The 20,518-nt window shown below is 49.9% G+C and overlaps 1 protein-coding gene across 1 annotated transcript; it reads right to left on the bottom strand.

Annotated features, from left to right (window-relative positions):
- Positions 1-367: 367 nt before the first annotated feature.
- On the bottom strand, positions 368-9,836 carry LOC128272962 (uncharacterized). Its single transcript, XM_053010853.1, has 4 exons — positions 9,788-9,836; positions 3,583-3,949; positions 3,338-3,490; positions 368-1,725 (listed from the first exon to the last, which is right to left on the bottom strand). The coding sequence occupies exons 1-4, from the start codon at positions 9,834-9,836 to the stop codon at positions 975-977; spliced, it is 1,320 nt and encodes a 439-aa protein (XP_052866813.1). The 3' UTR covers positions 368-974.
- Positions 9,837-20,518: the final 10,682 nt, after the last annotated feature.

The raw sequence follows: 20,518 nt of genomic DNA, 5'->3' as shown, positions 1-20,518 counted from the left end.
AATAGAAAATATGACGTTGCATACCTTTAGGCGAATCGCAAAAAATCACATGCTTTGAGATGTCTACATCCAGGGGCATTTTTGATTAATCAATTAGGCAGCCTCGCTCCGGTAAGCGGGCAAGAGTTTCGGTGCAATTATCCAACCATGTGATCAATAATGATCGGTGTTTTAATTGTCTTAAATGGGACCTCTTTTCAAGTAAACCCTTCAACAGCCCACAGGCTCACATGAAGAATAAACCGTCAGATACGAATCACGAATTCAAAACATCGTTTTTTTGTACAAATCTTATACTTTATTAATCGAATGCGCTTTTTTAGTTCTATCCACTTTGAACTGTATGAAATGATGCTGTGCGGCTTCGCTAAGCCTTACCTACATTTGTTTTGCTCGCCGGAATTTCCCTATTGATCGCCAGTCATGCTATTAGTTTTGCATTGGCTTTCTTCTGAACGTCTTGTCCTTTCTGTCTTGTCAATGATCTCTCTCCTTCGTGCTCTTTATGTTTGCTTTTAATCACAAGAAATCGTACACTAAGGCTAACGATATTTTGCTCTGTTACGCTTAACTCTACGTCGTCGTGGCGATATCCGGTGAACCGTTTGTTGGGTTCGCAAAAAAACAAAAATTGACGAAAGTCTTGCCGAAATCGGGTTGGGATGAAAGATGCAATGGACCACCGCCGGAGACTTCGTGTTCCCTCGAGAAGTGTGTCGTCCTTCGCGAGGAACCCTCCGAGCCAGGGAACGATCGAAGTTCCAATACCCGGAGAGCGCCCACGAGGGACGTTCGTCCTCAGAAAGAACTGCGGTACTCTGGTGTTGCCATCGTGACTGGGTGACGCGTCGATGGGGAATGTGCGATGAGTTAAAACACTGTTTGTCGTCTACCGATCGAGAACACGAACTGCACCTCGGAATAACCTAACCTATGTAAAACACGTCAAGACGCTGGATGGAAGGAACCTAAGCCTATCTTTTCTTCTCGGCGTGGCTGAGAGGCTCGCCAAGCACAAGCATCGTGTTGGCGTACGACGAGTCGATCTGCGGCACCACCTTCTCGGCCGGCCGAATGTTCTTGATCAGGTCCGATAGCGACAGGAAGCTTTGGCGGTTGTCCAACCGCAGCTCCCGATCGCCGCTGATCCCCCCACCGGACAGCTGCTCGATCTCCTTCGTGATCGCCTTCAGTTTCTGCTCGACCGGGATGTCGTCGGGCAGACTAGCTGTCGCCACCGGATCCTGGCCGGCAGCCAGCGCTTGCTGGTGGTGCTGTTCGGCCGCCTGCTCGTCTTCGTCTTCCTCGTCATGGTGCTGCTGCTGCTGCTGGTGTTCCTCTTCCTGCTCATCAACATCTTCTTCGGCCGCGATGCCGCCGGCGCTGCTGCTACGTCCTACAACATTATCTTCGTCGTCCTCCAACTCCAGCTCATCGTCTTGCTCTTCGTCCTGTTCTTGTTCGTCCGCGGTATTATCCGCGGCCGCCACCGGACCAGGCGTACGGTTCTGCTCGAGGACGTCACCGTTTAGGAGGGAAGCGAGCGATGTGGGCCCTTTTTCGCTGCCCTGGAGCTGTGGTAGCAGTGTCGAGACGAACTGACGACCTTCGGCCACTGTGGTCGCCGGTTCTGTGGTGGTGCTCGTAGTGGTCGTAGCCGTCGTAGTGCTGGTTGCAGCGAGCGTCGTATACAGCGCGGTACTAGTGGACGTTTGGATCGGACGGCTAGAGTCAAACAGGGTAACGTTATCGTTAGAACACTGGGATACTCGGGCAATTTAGAACGCTTTTAGGTTAATTTAGGAACAACTAGAGAAAGCGACTTCCAAGTCCCAATCGACCCAAGGAAAAACTCGGTACTTCCGCAAATCTGCCTCGAACCAGGTATCGGTAAGCGACTAGCGACTGCCAGACACAGACCGACCGTAACCCGTCTAGCAAAATAGTGTCCAGCTACCTGCGTGTAGTCTATAAAACCCAGTCAGCAAGCATTCGAGTGTAGTAATGAACAAGAAATCCCAAGAAACACCTCTGGATTGCGCTACGCTTTTAACAATAATACCCCCCGAGTTACTCGAAATGGGTGCATTTCAATGTGGTGAATGTACTGTGGAATGTAGTGTGGAATGTAAAACGTTTTTCGGCTTTGTGTGCGTGTGTGTATGTGCCAGCCCGGCCCGCTGCCCCTGAGGGCCACGGGTGACATAGAATTTTTATGTTGCATCTCGGTACGTTTAATGAACTAACTCCAAACCACCAGCCTAATGTTAATTGCAGATTAATAGAGAAAAAGAGAAGGCAAAGAAAGATAAGAGAAAGGCCCAACAGACTACAGGAGAGCACAGGAGGCCAACTGCCCTACTGCCAACGGTCACGCTGCGCTACTTTTACTGATCGGTGCGCGTAAAGTGGTCAATTCTGAGATAAAATTTTTTTATCCGCAAAAAAACGAACGGAATTCGAGATACAGTCGACAACAATCGCAAATTAGTACAAGAAACCAGCTACACGGTGCAGTTAGTAGTTGTATATGGAATCAGAAAAGCTCATCACAGCAAGCTTCGACCGTGGTTCTGTGCGCATCGAAAATCAGAAAAAGTAGAGCTCGCGGCCATTACAAACCGGATTAATGAGTGGATCGGGTGGATCGCGAAAAAAGGGCGGGCGAAGCGTTAAACAGAAGCCGGACAGAAAGAACTTAACATAAAGATGGTGGAAAGGACGTTAGCTCACCTACACACGGCACGGTTACAGTTACCGCGTTGCGGTAACTGAAACGCTTTCGCACGACATTGCCGAAATTGGTCGTTCGCAACTTTGGCGCTCGAAGGATGATCGCGCAAGATTTCCTATTGACTCTCTCTCTGCAGACGTTTGTTGTGTTTTGTTTTTTAACAAATGGCATCCACACACTCACTCGGTCAGTCTGGGTCAGAAGAGCGACCAGAGCGAGCGACAGAGAGACAGAGAGGATCGTGCTGTTTTTCGTTTCATTTTATTTGCATTTCAATCATCGCCAACTCCGTCCGTCAGAGGGCGCGTGCAGCACAGGTTTACCAACTGCCATTACGTCTAGGAAACGGCTACTTCCGTCGTGTTTTATTGTCGGTCTTCATCGGGCTGGTTGACACCACGTTGGCCCCCAATTGGGCAATTCCGAGTCCGACTTTGTTCTTCTTGTGTTCATCGGTTTCAGTCGGTCAAAACGAATGTTCTCATTGATGGTCTCAGTCTTTGTTTGGTTCGGAGGGTGTGATGGGGGCTCGGGTGGTTCTAGTGTTTGGTCAGGAAAGCAGGGGGCGGGTGGTTGGGTGGGTGGTCAGGTGGCAATATTTACCCCTGCGCGGACGAAACCGGAATGCTACCGTAGTTGTAGTAGTAGCACCGTGTTTGCTCGCAGATGAAGTCTTTCACCGCCGAACAGTCTTCCGGGGCCCACCGGTGGCTCGGGGCCTTCAGGATCACGCAGCCTTTCTGTAGTCCGCTGCTACTGCGGAGGAGGAGGGAAACGAAACGGATCACCGGGCAAAGAAGCAAAGTTAGGAACACGAATGTTGAGATGCCGATCTGAGCGGTACCAACCTGTCGCGGGCGGTGCGCTGGGGCGAGGTGTTGCTGTTGTGGTCCATCGGGTCCAGCCCGACGGTTTCCGGCGACTTCTCGAAGTAATCGAACGTGGCGTTGAACGGTAGGCCGGTGCTCATCCACAGGAACATCCCGGTGCCGAGCCGGTTGCCGGACGTCCAGCAGTCGTACTTGCCGTAGCCCGCGTTCTGCAGGTACTCCGCCATCGATTCCATCTTCTCCTTTGTCTCGAACGACGCCAGCTGGAGGCCGAGCGAGCGGCAGTACTGGTAGGCCAGGAAGTAGTTCAGCTCCGGCGAATACGGATTCATTCGGCTGATAAAGTACTGCACACCGTCCAGCTGGATGGTGGTGATCCGTTGGCCTGCGGAGGGGGGAAAAATCATTGCACGGACGAACGATAAGCGCGTGTCCTGGACACGGTGTCTAACGAGACTGAAAACGACAGATTGCGCAGTTTCATCAACCAAATACACCGGTTGGTGCCGTTCGGTGGTGGCTCAAGAGGCACTTTCTATACGCCTCGCAACAATGTACGCTGGATGTCCCGGGGTGTGGAACCGGGTAGCTTTTGCCTACGCCTACGCCTTCCATGGCCATCAGCGCCAGATAGAGTGTCCAGCAGAGAGCCCAACCTCAAAGATTGAGCACAACGCAAAAGATGGGGTCTATTGTGTAACAAAGAAGCTCATTTCACGCTCTCCCCACTGCACTGTCGGAAACGGAAGCCCAGGATAACTGGGACAGGGTAACAATAGCGCAACAGGAAGACTCAACATCAGCCCGATGCTTATCGGAATGTAGCTCATGATATGCTGAGCCATCGCGCACACTCCTTAATATAATACCATTTTAGTAGCTAAACAGCGCTTCGTTAACATACTAAATTGGACTCTCAACAATTCGGTGCTAGTGCTCGTCTTCACGAAGTCAGCCCGAGTTCGCTTCAAGCCGAATATGGAGATGAAACGAACCAATGTTGATTGAAGTCAATATGTAGCCACCGTCAATCGCGACTTCGTTGAGGTTTAATAAATGCGATGGGAATCCATATTGGGAAAATCATGAAAACTCCCCAATTTTCGTTCTTGAAAAAGGTTAGTTTTTCCAACTTTTTTTACTCCCCGGTGCGCCCAAGACTCCACCGTTCTGTGACCCTGTTCTTCGCCCCCGAGAGAACCATCAAAGGAGAGCCATTAAAAACGTAGAAAGTGAAGCGCATAAATATTACATCACTGCAGTCATTAATGCGACTGCACATTTCACGCCGTGGTTCCTTTCAGGTTTCGTTAGCCCGGCCAAAGTCCGTTCCCTGTTCTCTCTGCGACGCGAAAGGATAAGCTGCGCAACGGTGGAAAAGGATAAGCTGCGAATAAAGGCAGATTTTCCGCCAAACTGGAGGGTGCATAAATCATGAGTCCAGTAAGCGCCTGTGAAAGGCTTTCGGGGCGCATTTAACAGCTTCTGGGAAATCGGTGTAGATCCGTCCGTATCCATCCCGACAGGCTGTGGCTGAGTATTCTGCGAGCTATTCGATTGTTCGTTTTTTTTCGTACTCCTCATATAACTTCAAACAATGCCATCACCATTTTACCATAACGCATTCCGATGGGCGCGCAAAAAGAAGCGCGCGGACACATTGGGCCCAACCGCCCGAAAAGGGGCGCCCCACGAGAGTGCGGGACCGAGAGTGGATAATAAACTGTGTGTATGAAATAAAAGATACTCGTAACTTATCCCATTGACCACGGCCCATGGTGACGCCCGTCGTCCGAACGTGTGCCAATCACTCTCGCAGCGAAGCTGCGGTCCGGATTATGACTTACAGTCCACATCCGTCCGCCAATGTGTCACTCGTAGCTTTCCGAGCGATTTGCTGCACACATTTCGCCGCCCGCCCATCCGTCGGGGAATTTATCTCTGCTGCTAGGTGGATGGTTATGAGCAATGCAATGTGAAACAAAGCATGCACACGGACCACGCAAAACTGGCGAATCCTGCGCACTGCTGTGGAGTCGGATGGTTGCTGTTCATAAATTGAAGGCCCCATTTTATTGGAACGGTGTTTGGCCATTAAATCGGACCCATTGGTTGTGCAAACAACCGTAATGGTGATGGATGTAACGATCGATACGATAAAAGCACGATGCAGTAAACTATCCGAAGGACAATCCGAACTCGAACTGTTCCTTCTTGGAGCCTACAAAGTTGCCCGGCAAGTGCGCAAAAATGTTACGCTGACTTCAAAACATCGTTTGTTTGCTGGGCCAATTAGAATCGACTACGTGAATATTGTACAGGTTATTCAAATGTAAAATTAACAAGATCAATCGACACTTTATTGTAAACCATCCAAAGCGCTGTGCAATAAAAACGCCCAAAAGTATGCAAACGGTTACGCGTTCGAACCTAATTTAGTGCCAAATTAATCGTTAATTATTTCTTAACGTAACATAGGTCAATTACATTACAGCCCAGAACGTTTTCAGTCTCCGGCACATGGCGGACTTTTGGTGTGGAACAACGTTGAGCGTTAGTCAACGCTTCAATCTTAATGAATGCACCGAAGATGGCACAGCGAAGCCTCAGGCACTTTTGGCAGACGATCACGCGTTAATACCACTTCCGTTCCCGGTACATTACACGTTCCGCTGGGTTTGGCCGCCGGAGCAGGGATAAAGACCCCAGAACCACGCAAGGGCACAACACCGGGCGCCCACGCAGAACACGCCCCAGGCGGCGCAGCAGTGAAATCACATCCTCGAAGCTTCATGAATTATGGAAACTGTTTTTTTTTTGTCTTTGAACGATCAACGCCAGTGTCTGGCGGTGTAGAACGCGGCAATAATGCTAGGCGTAAAAAGAAACCAAGTAAACGATCATTTCCGGTTCCCTTCGCGGCCTATTGTCATCTACCGGCTAAACCGGGTTCTCCCGGCTTCGACGCCTACATATCGCGGGAAGGGATTTCGATGTTCGTTCGAGCTCGGTGTGCCGTTGCCACAGCCGACGCTAATCCATCACCGACGAGTGGACCGACCCGGGATGGACAGAAAAACGGGAAAATTTTATGTTGTGACTGACCGGTTATCTGGCCACCGCGGTGACCCGCATCGCTTTTCTCCGTTGGCCTCCGGCGGTTGATGCTTCTCTTCCCGGGGAGTGGGAGATTTGAAATTAATCGATTCCCCACGCGGGGAGCCGGGAGGTGATGCTAACGGGACATTATCGCCCCGGGGTCCGATCGGCGGCCCAATAATCCCCCGGGTGCAGGCCCCTTCCGCCGGGGCCGGCGGGTATTTGCATGTCTCGTGGTTCTCGAGTTTTCAATCATTTATTAAACAGCCGCCCGGGATCCGAAGCCAGCCGGCCGCAAAACTTTCTTTTCATTCCCGGCCCCTCATTTGTGCGAAAAACGGGACATCATCGGGCCGCCCGTTCGCTGGGAGACTTTTTGTAGGTTATGCGGGTTCCCGGTTGCGAATGGCACAGAACCGAGGGCCCCGACCACGAGTATGCGGGTCCGTATCAGGTCCTACTATGGTTAGAGGTTCTAAGTGCGACGTTCTGCAAAACAAGGCTCCCCAATTTGGGGATAGTTTGCGGCCAGGCCCGTACAAACCAGCACCCAATTCGTGAACGTCAAGTTGATGGTGAGTCAGTGGCGCGAAACCGCCTTCGGCGACGGCCTGGTGAGACAAAGTCACCGAGCAACAGCAGCAGCAGCAGCGGTCGTAATGGTGAAGTACAGTTGCGCTTTATTGACTCAACTGTGCGGCTAGAATGTCTAATGACACCGTGACGGAGCGAGAAAAATGGGACGCGCGCGCGCGCAAAACGAAGATCGCCATTTTGCCTGCTGCATCGCCAAGTGAGGATCGCGCCAGAGGCCCGTAAATTGTGAGGCTTTGCAGGTTTTTTTGGGCTGGAGAATGTAATAAGTTACCCTAAACGAATGTCGCCACAGAGGCGAGACGAGTTCCGGGACGAATGCGAATCTGAGACTTTTGGGGCGCACGTCCGAAACAGGGGTTTATGTGAATATGTTTACGTGAGTGGTACCCTTATGCTGATGAGAGTTATGTGATCTGAGTTTCTGAGCAATCCCAATGAAGAATAAAATACCGACGAAGCAACTTAATTTTCGAATCAGATCCCTTTGGCATCAGCTCGAACCCAAACAAGCCCCGACCTAACGGGGCACACCTTCGGGTGACGACGAGCGAACCCGTTGTATGGCTATCAATTTTGAATGCAAATAACCCAACGGAACCAGATTGCCATTTACAACACACGAACCTGAACCGAGCGGCCGTACCGGAAGAGGCCGACGGCCCGCCGGTGTGTGTGTGTGTAGGTCGTGGTCACGAAATCAAACCGGTAAAATCAACATAAAAATAAATAAACACAAATCCTGGGTCGCCGGGAAATCGATACCCTAACGGACGGACCGGCCTCTAATGAAGCCGAAGCCACAGCGGCTGACCGAGATAAGTTGCGTGAGACGTCGGAGGGACCTCCTTTGCGCCAGCGGCTCGTTTAGACTCGCGAGGCTCTTAACCGGACGTTGTCCTTTTTCTAGGATTTTCTTCTTCGGAAACATTCAAACAAAAGCCAAGGCGTATGTGCTCCTTATCGCGCCCTGCTGGCCTCGTGGTTGATTCACCGCGATAAGCTGGTGTCTGGGCTTCGGCAAGAATAAACAAGCGAGATCCTTTTGGTGAAGTTGACCGCCGGGGCCGCCGAGTTTATTGTTTGTCGGTCGAAGAGACAGAGAGTTTAAAGATTGTTTTTAGATCCTCCTTCGTGAATTCTTAAACCGTCGGTTCGGGCGAGCTTCATCAAGCCACCATCAACTTCCTGGTCGTTCCCTGACCGAATCCACGACCGGGACATTTACTTTGCGCGTAACTTTCACAAGAACCGAGAGTGACGATGACAGTTTTTTTTCCCCGTTGCGCTTGCACATAAAGACTTCATTAGTTGGAGTATTCCATCGGCGCGTAGAATATCCCGACGAATGGACCTCAGAAAGAAAATCTGCATCCTAAAAACACAGAGACCCAGCACAGAGCAGGATCCATTTCTGTCGGCGATGGCCTTAATTGCAAGAAGAAGCAAAAACAACCCAAGGATGCATTCAGCTTCATTGCTCTTTTATAGCCACCTGCCAAGTTCTGGAAGCTCCATAAAATTCTCCGTTCCGGAGCCACTCGGCCCAAGACGTGACATGGTCGTCTCCGGCCTTATCCATGATCCAGCCACCCATTGTGCCGAGCCCGGAACTGGGCTTCCGACACGGGAACTATTAAACGGAGAAGTGTTCCATTTATTCTTACGCGCTCGCGGGCGCACCAGAGAATTTCAATAAATCGTACGCTGGGCTAGACGAACACCGGAACCCGCTGCATCTATTTCCTGGTGCAGGACGCGGTGTTCCTTTTTCCGTCCATGCTGCCATTTGCGTACTAGCTCGAGCGCTTCTCGGAATTAATAAACGCTAGCGAAGCGGTGACAGAATTTCCGCTCGGCACACACTGAACCGACGGGTTCCATTTCAATCGACACGCGGGCTTTTCCATTCTGGGCGATTTAGCAGAACCCGGTCTCATTGACGATTCCGTACGCAACACGGTCGCGACGATGGCGGCTGCGAAAGAAAGCTCACATCATCAACGCGGACAAGGACACCTCCGCACCGTCACCGGCTACCGGTAATGATGAGTTTGCTGTATTTTTGCACCTGCCCGGTCGTGTTGGCCGATCCGGATGCCGAGCCCGGGAATGAGTTGGTCGTTCAGAAAAGAATAAATTTAATTTCCGACTCCCTGTTTGCCGCAGTCCAGTCACTCGTCTGATGGCTGCCCACCGGCTGTCCGGTCCACTAGAAGCCAGCCTGCCTGGCAACGGAAACGGCTCACCGGGTTGACAGGCTTCGCGTTATTCTTTCATTTCGATTTCCTTTGCCTTTTAATTACAATTTCTATGCCGTTCCGGGAAAAGAGTCCCCGTTGGAAGTAAACCTGGCCTGACCTGGTTTGCCCGCCAGTCGCAAAACTACCAATCACTGGCGTCCGAAGTAGGTGTCGTACGGTTGATGGAGACCTACTCAAGTCCTTGGCCTTGGCTCACCAAAAAGCAACCCTTCGCACGCACAAACACACACACTCCACAGTCCTGCGTTATCCTCCCGTGAACTTACCTCCAGCGTACGCCAGCACACACACAAGACACAGAATGATGGACTTCATGTTCGAGCTTTCGTCCACAAAATCTGATCCGGAAAATCACTTATTCGCAATAGTCGCGCTCACTTGCGTCGATGTTTTTTCGATGTTTTTTTTATCGCTCGACGACACAGCACACTTGGACGGGCACACGGGTCACAAGCCGAAGCCAGAAGCTGGTTGCGGTTTGGGGTGGCACAAAGTCACACCGTCAGAACTCGGAGCACACTGGCTAACGAAGGCGACCCGCTTCTTCGGACGATCTTGCACAACTGATCGCCGCTTGGGTCGCGCGATCCCGGTTAACTCCTTTGCGCACCACGACCGAACCCCGGTCGGTCGGGCTGGGCGCGGAAAATCAGGTGGAAGCCACCGAATGGTTGCACGGGGTTGGCGGGAGGCTGCACCCTCCCGCACGTTAGTCTCAGTCCGGGTCGGCGTTCGCGGAAGGCGTCCCATCACCTCGACGATCGGGCTCATCATCATTTCTGCCTCTTCTCGTCTTCCAGGTGTGCGTGCCTGTGTGTGTGTGTGGCTATTCCCCCGCGGTCCCGGTCTCCGGCATCCCTTTTCTATCCCGCCCCCCGGTCTCTTTCTCTCGCCAGTGGTTTCCTATCTCTGTCCCTTTTTGTATTCCAGGCGACGTGAAAGCTCGATCATTTTCTCTCACCAAACTCACCGCTGCTCACCATGCACGGGCTTTCTCACTGGGGATCCGATCGCCCATCTCACTCTGGCTTGAATGACATCATCCTCCGCCCGCCCGGTTCAGGGCCAGCATCCTTCGGGAAGGGTCAGGTATTTCGCCCGCAGTCCTGAGCCGATCGATCGATCGTAACACAAAAAAAAAACGAAGATGCACCCGAAGCCCAGACCGGAAAAGGGATGGCTGGGCGAAGATAGGGCCACCGAACGCGAGCGACAGAGACACGGAGATCACCTTTTTGCACTATCACCCTTCCGCTCCCCACCGGCGCACGATCGTCTTCTTTCGTCGTCGCTCTGCTTGCACGGTTTTCTTTCCAGGTTTTCTTGCTCCGTTCTGTACGTTTCGGCCGCGCATTCTTTGCTTGCGGCAGAATGTGCTGTATAATTTACGGGAGATCGTTACCACGAGCTGACGAGTTTTCTTCTCCCTCTCTCTTTCTCTCTCTTTCTCTATCGCTTGCCGTTTTCTTCTGTTTTCTCTAACACTCTTCAGTTTGTTGTTCTTTTGCCTTCTTGACTCTTTTGCCCTCTCTTCTGGTTCCATTTCCTTTCTTTCGTTCGTTCTTTCATTCTTTCTCTCTGTCTTTCTTTTTTTCTTTTCTTTTTGTTCTATCTCGCTTCTCAAGTGTATGCTTTGGTCCGTCTCGCTCGCTCGCCGGTTCATCTTCTTTTTCGCCTCACCTCGCCTTCACGAGTCAACAACCATTCTCCAGGCGCACTTTCCGTACTTTCCAGCGCGGCCACTTCGGCGTCGTTGGAAGTTATTTTCCCTCCCCGCGGGATCGCAGATTCCCCTCGCGGTGCTGGCCGCGATCCGGAGCGCTTCCCCAGCGCCAGCGGATATCGTTCGCCAATTGTTCCCGGTCGTCTCCGGTCCGCCCCGATCCGATCCCGCTCGATCCCGGCAGTTAATTCTTTTGTAGTTTTTTGTCCCTTTTTCTTCGCTCCGGCCCTTTTCTGGCCACTGGAGCAACCACCACCACCACCAGCGAACCATCTCGTGGTTCGGCTGCTGAAGATTCACCTTAGACTTCTCGCGGGGCGTCTTCCAAGCGACCCATCAAACAGCCAAGGGGCCGCTGGGTGACTAGCCACATTGGTAAATGTTCATTACCCTCTTCTTTTTGGCCCCGCATGACACTAACCTCTGGGCTAACCACCCCCTAAGGCAGCAGTTGACCGCCGAAACGATTGTTTTTGTAAAGGAAATTTAAAAAATACTAACAACAGAGGACACAGTCATTGGGAACTGCTCGCGACGGGAACTGCTCGCGATCACCGGCCCAAAAATTACTCCTCAGACCAAAGCCTTTCTAGCAGCGTCATTCCCAGGCGGAAATGGCTCCGTAAAATTGGATTAACTTGTAAACGACCGTGGGCCAAAATTGGACGAGCGTGAACAAAAAATTAAATAAACACCTTCCAACGAGGCTAAATGTGACCGGACGTTCCGGAAACGTTCCGGCCGAAAGAACGCGACACCGATAAGCGAACGGGTGGCCAAATGGCAGGAAAAAGGAAAAAAACAACCCAGCACAAAGCTAAGAAGAAGAGAACGGGCAAACAAACCCCGGGCTGGATGCTGGATGCAACGGGGAAGTGTCTAAAACGCGAAGCCAGGAAACCCTCCATGGCCAAGAGCAGGGACGCGGGAAAAGAAAGGAACCTCCAAAGTAAACAGCCCTCAACGAAATGGAAAGAACGGCATTAGCATTATTGTTATTACTTTCGGGGCGGCTTCGGAAGGCTCGGACGCCGAGACCGAGAGTTGCCGCACAGCGCTACACGTCCATATGACTTCTCCGGACTCCCGGACTGTATTCTGTCGCTCTTTTATCAGCAAACACTAACCACGGGAGGGCGGAACGGAAGACGTCGGACCTCCGCCGGGTGGCATCGCTGGGAAAGTGCAGCATAAACAGCAAACATTAACGCTGCAGGAGCAGGTTTATGGCTTCGCGTTTTGAAGCGAACGAAAAGCGACACGGCACTCGACCCCGGACACCACTTATTCAATCAACTTCAGGATCTACGAATATTACTCCTCTTTATAGTATCACTTTTATAGCAACTACTATTAGGTGCCTTTTTCGGGGTAAATAAGTCGCAGTTAAACTATTTGATGTTAAGCTCAGCCAGTAGGTCCAAAATCAGATTAAACTATCAATTTCATGAAAATTTAATGAAAATTTCATGGAGTTTATGTCCATTTTCAAGCTCTTCCCCTTTTATAGGATCCCTCAAACGACAGCGTGTTGTGGGTTCGGATTAACGATAAACTAACGCGATCGTTGGAATTCTTAGTCAATAAAAAAAAAAGAAAAGAAACTAAACCCCTTCGATCCGCGGAACATGGAACAGGTTGGCCGTAAACTTCGCATTTTATCTCTCATTTACTGTGGAGCAAAACAAAAAACATCGCGCAGCCGGTTGGCATACTTTATCGTTTATCGTGCTATCGTCAAATAAAAACGGTAAACCTATCGGCAACGTTTACCGTTATCCGCCGTTACCGGTGGACTTTATCGCACACGGCACACACACACAAATTGCCACACACATTTGCATCGGTTCTATCGGTTCCCCAACATAGCCTCGGTTTCGGTGGCTCTCCGCTCGGTCGCCTGTGGCTCCGGTCGAAGATCATCAACCTTCCACCCAGAACCCGGGCGGACCACATTCTGGGGATGACAACTTTCGGCGTACCCCAATCCGACCGAAGTCGCAGTTCCCGCTCCGTGGTGGCCGATTATTGGAATCATAGGAAACGGCCAGTCGGTTCGGTCGGGATGAGCGAGCTTAAATTGATTCGGCAAACAGGCTCAGCCAGCCAGTCAGCCCCGTGATCGCCCCATCTGTGCGGGCACTGTCGCTGTTCCAAGAGCTGCGGTGCTGTTGTTTGCCGTGTCTCCGTCTAAGTGACACGGTCAACAACGAGAAGAACCTTGAGAAGAACCAACAGAGCACCATCGAAACGCGGGAGTTCTCTCGAAAATCTCGAAACTCGCCTCGCCGCGGCGATCGGCGAAATCATCGACGAAATGCATGAAAAGGAAGCCCCAACAAAGTATCCATCACAAAGTGTCTGACGAGTGGCGAGCCGGTGGTGGGTCCCGGGACCCCAGCTTCCCCAGCTATGCTTCCATCATATCGCATTTGGAGTCGCAATGTTAGATCCCCGAATGAGGGCTCCAAAACCACCTTTCGGCGGATCAGCCGAATGCTGTGATGCCCCTCGGGGCGCTGGCCATTGCTCCACACCACGTTTTTCCACTTTTGTTCATTTTGAAGAGATTTTGAAGATAGAATGCGCTGTCAAGCAGTCCAAGATGAGGAGCCGAGGACGGCCCGAGCGGACCGAGAAAAACGTGCACGTTGGCTTATGTTGTCCTTCGTCGTGCGCTGCACGCGAGGAACATGAACGCTTTTATGAGTCACGTCTTGAACTTGACACTGGAAGCGGCCGCCTCGTGGCCTGTTGCAGCTGCAGCGTGCAGCTTGCTTGGGAGCTTTGTGGCGCCCGAGGCACGGTATTCGGTTACAGCGTTGGGATTGTTTGTCAGATTTCGTGCTCTCGGGTCGCGGTCAAGAACGTCACAAATGTTTAATGTGCGGCCGTTTCGAGAACTGCCCCCCCTAACGCGGATAACTAATGAGTGGCTGGAAAGCGAGAAGACACAAATGACCAATCTGATACGGAATGTTATTTGTTTGGCGTGTTTGTAAATGGCTTCCACTTTGACTTTAGTGGATGCCATTTGTTTGTAAAATTCGCCAAAATGTGAGACTCGATTGCAATTTTCAGTCATTTTTTCAACACCTTGAGGTTAATTCTTTTGGCATGGTTTCATTTTCATTTCCGTTTCTGCTCCTTTGTGTTTGTTTCACCACCTGTTTGCATTTCTCCTTGTTTGTTGTTTCGTCTAAGTTTTTGTGTACTTTTGTGTGTAAAATACCAGAGTTGCCATTCAACTAAGCAATTCTATACGTTTTTTTTTCAACCCTGGCAATGCCAAAAAAGTTCTTTTTAACAATGAAAGATTTATTGGAAAACAAAGTTGAACAGAACAACAGAAACGAACAATGTTGAAATGGAAGTGTCCTACACGTGCCACCCTGGTTCCTGGAAAGAATGCTTACCCTTTTTCTCTCTTTCCCCCTCGCCCCCCTTTAGCGACAATTCATTAGGAGGAAGGTTTCTTTTCCTTCCCGGAATCGCGGCTAATTCGCCGCCCTAATTACATTTTCTTTCCGGGACACATTCTTTCGAAAAGAAAACTTTACCATCAACTAATTGCAAAAAGAAACGAGATTCCGGACTCATTCAGGCAATTAACATCTCGTACTGGAATTCCGGTGCAGTGGCGGCGATTGGCATTGGACTCGAATGCGTCGAATGTCGGCGCACGGACACGTGCGAGCTGTTGCCAACTTGTTTCCCGCCTTCCTAGGGCATCTTTATGGGCGATCGAGATAAAGTTTGAGGAAACAAGGTTAGCGACGAAGTTAGCGTTTTAAATGTCAGCACTTGTCTTAAATGTCAACCCCGAAGACCTTCTTCGGCCAACTGACGACTGACTAGACGCTTGGACTAGTTGGGTCAACTAGTCGACTAAAAATTAAAGAACGCAAAAAAGAAAAGAATTTGCTTCTACTGTGTTGCTGTATTACTCATTTCCTATTGAAAAGTACTTTACGCTTTGACAGTTTTTATTGAAACAAAATCAGAATCAGTCAATTTGATAAAAAAGGGAACTAACCGTGTTGTGGTGGGTTGAGAAACGGGTGAAATGGCTAGAAAACACAGGGCCACAGTGGCACCCTGGGAAGGTTGGGTGATTTAGTGGAACACGCTGTCAACGTGCCAACGGTGGTTGCCAGGTTGCCAGGGCTACGGACTCCAGCATCCAATCAACCGCCCAACACCGACGGATGACATGGGATTGCATTTTTCTAGGAAAAATGATCATTTCCCGACCGGGACACTCGTGTTCTTTGTTCCCGCGCTGGAGTCTCGGATTAGCTCTTCGCCGTCGGTCGCCGCTGAATTCTCCTGCTGTCCCCCCGGCGCACACCCCACTGCATTTATCGCTAATCCCTGCCAACCTGCCAACCCCGTCCCGGGGCAAAGGGATTGGACTAGTTTGAGTACGACCGCTGCATCTGGCATTCTTTTTCCGTGAAGACAACGAACAAACACGGGCGATGGAATCTTATAAAAAGGTGTAAGTGAAATAGAAACAGTGCTGCCGAAGAACAGTTATTATTCGGTCCCTGACGGAAGGATGTACGAAGTCACGTCCGATGGGTGGACGCTAGACCTATTCCTCAGGCTTCTGAGGGCAGATTGTAGTGCCGCTGATTGTTCCTTCACATTCGCCAGAACGAAATAACGCGCAAACAAACTCGGGGAGTCCGTTTACGACGTGTTCCGCAGCGCATCAATCGGTTGCTCGAGACTATAGGCTCAAACAACCTATGTTAATGCGTGTCGTGGGACAGGGAAAATGGAACTCGCCCACAGTCGATCCTTGTTAAGGTGAATCGTGCGACCGTGGGTTTAAGTGATGCGGTGCGAGAGCCGGCAAATAATTTATTGCCGCCATGGCATGGTACAAACAGCTGCGAGCATCGGTTTAACATCCTTTGATAAGTTGATCGCGGTGTAGGTGAGCATTTGATTAATCCAATTGAGATGGGTACCGTGCAAATTGCGCTGAAAATAACAAGGAGCCAACCGAAGGCGATAGCATACATTCAGGCGCTTCTGCTGGGGTTCCGCTTCAATCTAACGTAGCCGATCTATTACATCCAATAATGAGCGACTTGAAATAGTACCCCTTAAAAACAACGCGCAACTGACCCGCGCCACGACATACCCTCTCGAACCCATATCAAGGACGATAAAGGGACTGTACTGTCGGGAATTTACATGAAACGAGCTGCCTGCCACTCGTCGGCGTTCTTCGGCGTGGTTCGAGAAACTTCTCTCGCCGGCGAAAAACAGGAAACGGAATTTGAATATAAAACTCCTGGGCCGGACGCAATCGTGGAGGGACCGGGTCGGGTGTGCTACAGCAGCCGCGAAAGGTACGCGAAAATAGCGAGAAACATAAATAAATCGACCTCGGTTAATCAATGATCCAGATCCGACATCCTGCAGCTCGAGCCGCCAGCCGAGCCGGAAGAAGGGCAATCCATTTCGGCGTTTCGGCGTAGCCAGGTATCGTTTGGGGGGTGGCATGAAAATTGGGCCAAACGGAGCAGAATAAAGTGGGGAGGTAATAAAATTAAACGACTCCCGGCCAGCACTCGTATGGCAAATTGGGGCAAGGTTCGCAAATAACTAACTCTACCCGTTCGGGGCCCGCAGCAGGATGGCTGAAATTGATGAGTGTCGGGTTGCTACCGAGTTTACACTCACGCCGGGTCTTTGTGCAAGCTTGTGCCAACCGGATTACACTAATTCATAAACAACACATACACGAATTGGGAGCGCCGGCCATTAATTTGGTGTCTTGGCTGCACGGTTAACATACGTGCGAAACCGCTTAAGTAGATTTAATTAGTCGCTGACATGTTTATTTTCGCTGCTCGAGAAAACAGCCTAAAGGCGTCCTCAACAAGAGTTGGGTGTTTTTGCAACAGCTTTCGGGCGAGTTTACTTTACCAAAATGTAACCTCGCCTTTCCGGGGCGTATGCGAAGGCCCCAACACTCTGGTCACCTTTATCTAAGGCACGCCGGCTCATAAATTTCCGCTACCACCGATGGCCCATTGAAGCGTTTCCAGCGGTGGCTTTATAATGTGTCTGGCAAAAATAATAAAATAAATTCTCGAGCACTGTAGCCACCGTCTATATCTTGCTCTAATTGTCTGTTTTACCGAAAAGTTCTCCGAAATGGTGGCTTAACGGGTTTGAACCGTTCATTATACGTGTTGGTTGGTGGCGGATCAGGGCTGCAGAGCTTCTTGGTTTAGGCTTGGTTTTTTTTTTTACTCTTAAAGGACGGGCAGAGCCGTATTTATTAAATCTAAACTTAAATCTATCGACATAACAAAAACTTAGAGCTAAGCATCATGTAAAATGCGGGTGGCGTGGTATTTCCTCCAACGCGCAAATGCCTTATCCCGGGCTTACTCGGTTGAGAGCTTCTTGGTGTGTCGCAAAATTTATCTCAACCAGCCAGGCAGTGCGTTTCGCACGACAGACGTTGGATACGATCTTCCCGAACACCCTTAAGGCTTGCAGAACAGAAGTCGAATCATGTCGCTGCGGAAATAAAAGTATGTTCATCCCGCATTGAAAATGATGGTAGTATTGTGTTCGAGTCAAGCCACGTTGGATAAGATGCATCAATTTATTTCATTAAAAGTAGAGTGCTAGTATTTGACAACTTCGACCAACCTTTGATGGTACAATCGTATTCTTAGAATATTTATTAAAATTTGATAACATTTCATTACTGCCTCGAGGGTTGTTTAAATTTGCCGGGTGCTCTCGGGATGAATCGGTCTGTGAAGAGAAGTTACATTAATGACGGGCCAATTGATGTGTGGCGTTGGCTCACAACTTTTATCATCCACCAACCAGACCGTCCGCCGAGTGGTTTGTGGCTGTGGACTATTATGAGTCGTTTTAGGCAAACAATATGGCAAAATGGTGCTGGTGGTGGGAAAAAGTTTACGGAGTACCCTTTCAACGGTAGCGCTTTATTAGCAGGACATCAGACCGGCATTCATCGTTTGCCAACAGCCCACAATAACCATCACATATGTTATAGTCGCTTATAACTTTAAACTTTCCATTTCGAGCGGGGGAATGAATTGATGTTTGAAATAAAAATGGTAATTCAATTTTTTTACCACATTAAGCAAACATTTCGTTTGCATTGTAAACACTGGTAAATACATCCACTGACCCCATCAAAAAGGTTACTTACTTCGACAGGAATTACCACAAAACGTGCCATAGTCTCCTTGCCAACAGGGACGTCAAACGAACAATGCGTCACTGTCTCGTGGTCCCGTTTATGGGTCACCAAAAGCGGGGGTTCCAGGCTTCAGAACAAACATTCGCTATTCTGGCGGCCTCATGTATGTTTCATACATATTCCGGCGTGGGCATTGAGCCGAGCCGTGCACGTGCTTCCGGCACGTATCCCTTGTCCAACAAGCTTTGCCAAACACTCAACAGCCACAGTGCACCAGATGCACATCCCCGTCGTAACCTAACCCAACCCGCCCAACTAGCATTTAGGGAGCAGTGGTCAACATGATTGTAAAATGTCTATCCCCACCCAAGTTTTGGGCGTGGGCGACAACGGCGACCACCGCCCGGTGCTCGCCGAGCTGAGGCGAAACCACACTCTGCACTCTATCTTATCTTCGGGCGATATTGTTCCATTAATTTAAGCAATGCAATTTAACTTTCATGACCACCGCATGCCCCCAGCGTGGTGCTGGAGTACTGGTTCGCTACTAATGATGACGGCGAGGACCACTTGTTACAGCGGGATATTCTATCCCGGGTTCTGTCCTCGGGCGCAGTGGTGGTAGCATTATGTTGCACTTTCAGGAGCTTTGCATATTCCGGTGCTCCAGGTGCAACGCGATGCATCTTCACGGGCTCGAGGGCTCGATAGAACACTTAACGGACGGAGATAAGAAATAATAAAATGCACCGTACCTAAATGGACTGTATCAAGAACCCATGTTACCAGTGGGGCGCTACCATAATTTATCGCAAAGAGATGAAAAATTCAGCGACATCGGCCCTTGCTGGCAACCCCTGGGGATGCTGCAGAGTGGAGTAATTTGTTTTTAATATTTTTTGTTAGCATTCCACGTACAGTATGTGTAACGTGATAAAATTCATCATCATCCGCAGGTGCAACATAATTATTCAGAGGTTCTTATCAACTACTGGTGCCACTATTGGACCATCCCACTCGGATGCTGCACTCAGAGGATACTTGGCCCCCTGTGAAGGTTAATGATGGCACCCGGCTCAGAGCGTGTAATGAGATACGTATCGTACAATAGAACATGTCCAATTTAACGAGCAACGCTGATGTCCTGCCGGGATATTCAACCCCCACGCAGGAAGCAAACAAAGGAAACCCGTCCGAAAGGTTGAATTCAATGAATTTATTCATTAGTTTGTGCTTTCTTTTTCTTTTTCTTTTCATAATTCATTATTTTTCGAATTCTCATACACGGTCTAGCTCTGGGGCATAGTTGTTCTCCTTGACTTCTGTTGGTAAACGTGCCAAAATGTGGTGACCTTTCAAAGCGCCCTTCAAAGGAGCATGATGAAAATATTTTTATGGCCCCACTGCACTGGTCAATCGTCGAGACGAGACTCCCACATCGTTCAATGAATCATTCAACATTGACAACCAACTTATTCGAGAGCGCAGCAACAGGAACGCCAAAAGGTGGACGCTTTCAGGATAAAAAGTGTTCCGTTCGCACAGCTCATGCTATCTGAAGGGTTGCAAAATCAGAATGCGTTCTGTTTTTCATTTATTTATATCCCGTTTGGGTCCCACGGTACCAGTAAAACAAAAATCGAGAGTAGTAAACAGTCAAGGAACTGTGCCAATTCTACAATATTAATTTCGAGCTCCAACACGCATTGTCCTGCCTCGAGCTCGGTTCGATGTCGGAAAGGCATCAGAAAAGTGCCAGGTAAAGCGCCTTACGACACGACAAGAAATAGATTGAAAACAATTCGTACGCCAAATCAAATAGAAAAGAAAATCGGCAATCTGAACTTTTTCTTGTTATCGTCACTCCAATCCAGGTTCGAGCGTCCTACGCAGCAGCAGCGCGGTGAACTCCTTCGCCGAATGTCCTCGCGGCTCCTTCGGTTGTTCGCTTAGCTCCATCAGCGACCATAGTTTCGGTGACTCGAAAAGACCACGTGCCGTCGTAAAACTGTTGTCAAACAAGAAACTAACTTCTGTTCGGCAAAGTGTACGGCCCACCCCGGA

The sequence above is a fragment of the Anopheles cruzii genome, chromosome 3 (assembly GCF_943734635.1).
Source record: "Anopheles cruzii chromosome 3, idAnoCruzAS_RS32_06, whole genome shotgun sequence".
In the NCBI taxonomy this organism is placed as follows: domain Eukaryota; kingdom Metazoa; phylum Arthropoda; class Insecta; order Diptera; family Culicidae; genus Anopheles; species Anopheles cruzii.
This window is presented reverse-complemented; position numbering and strand designations above follow the sequence as displayed.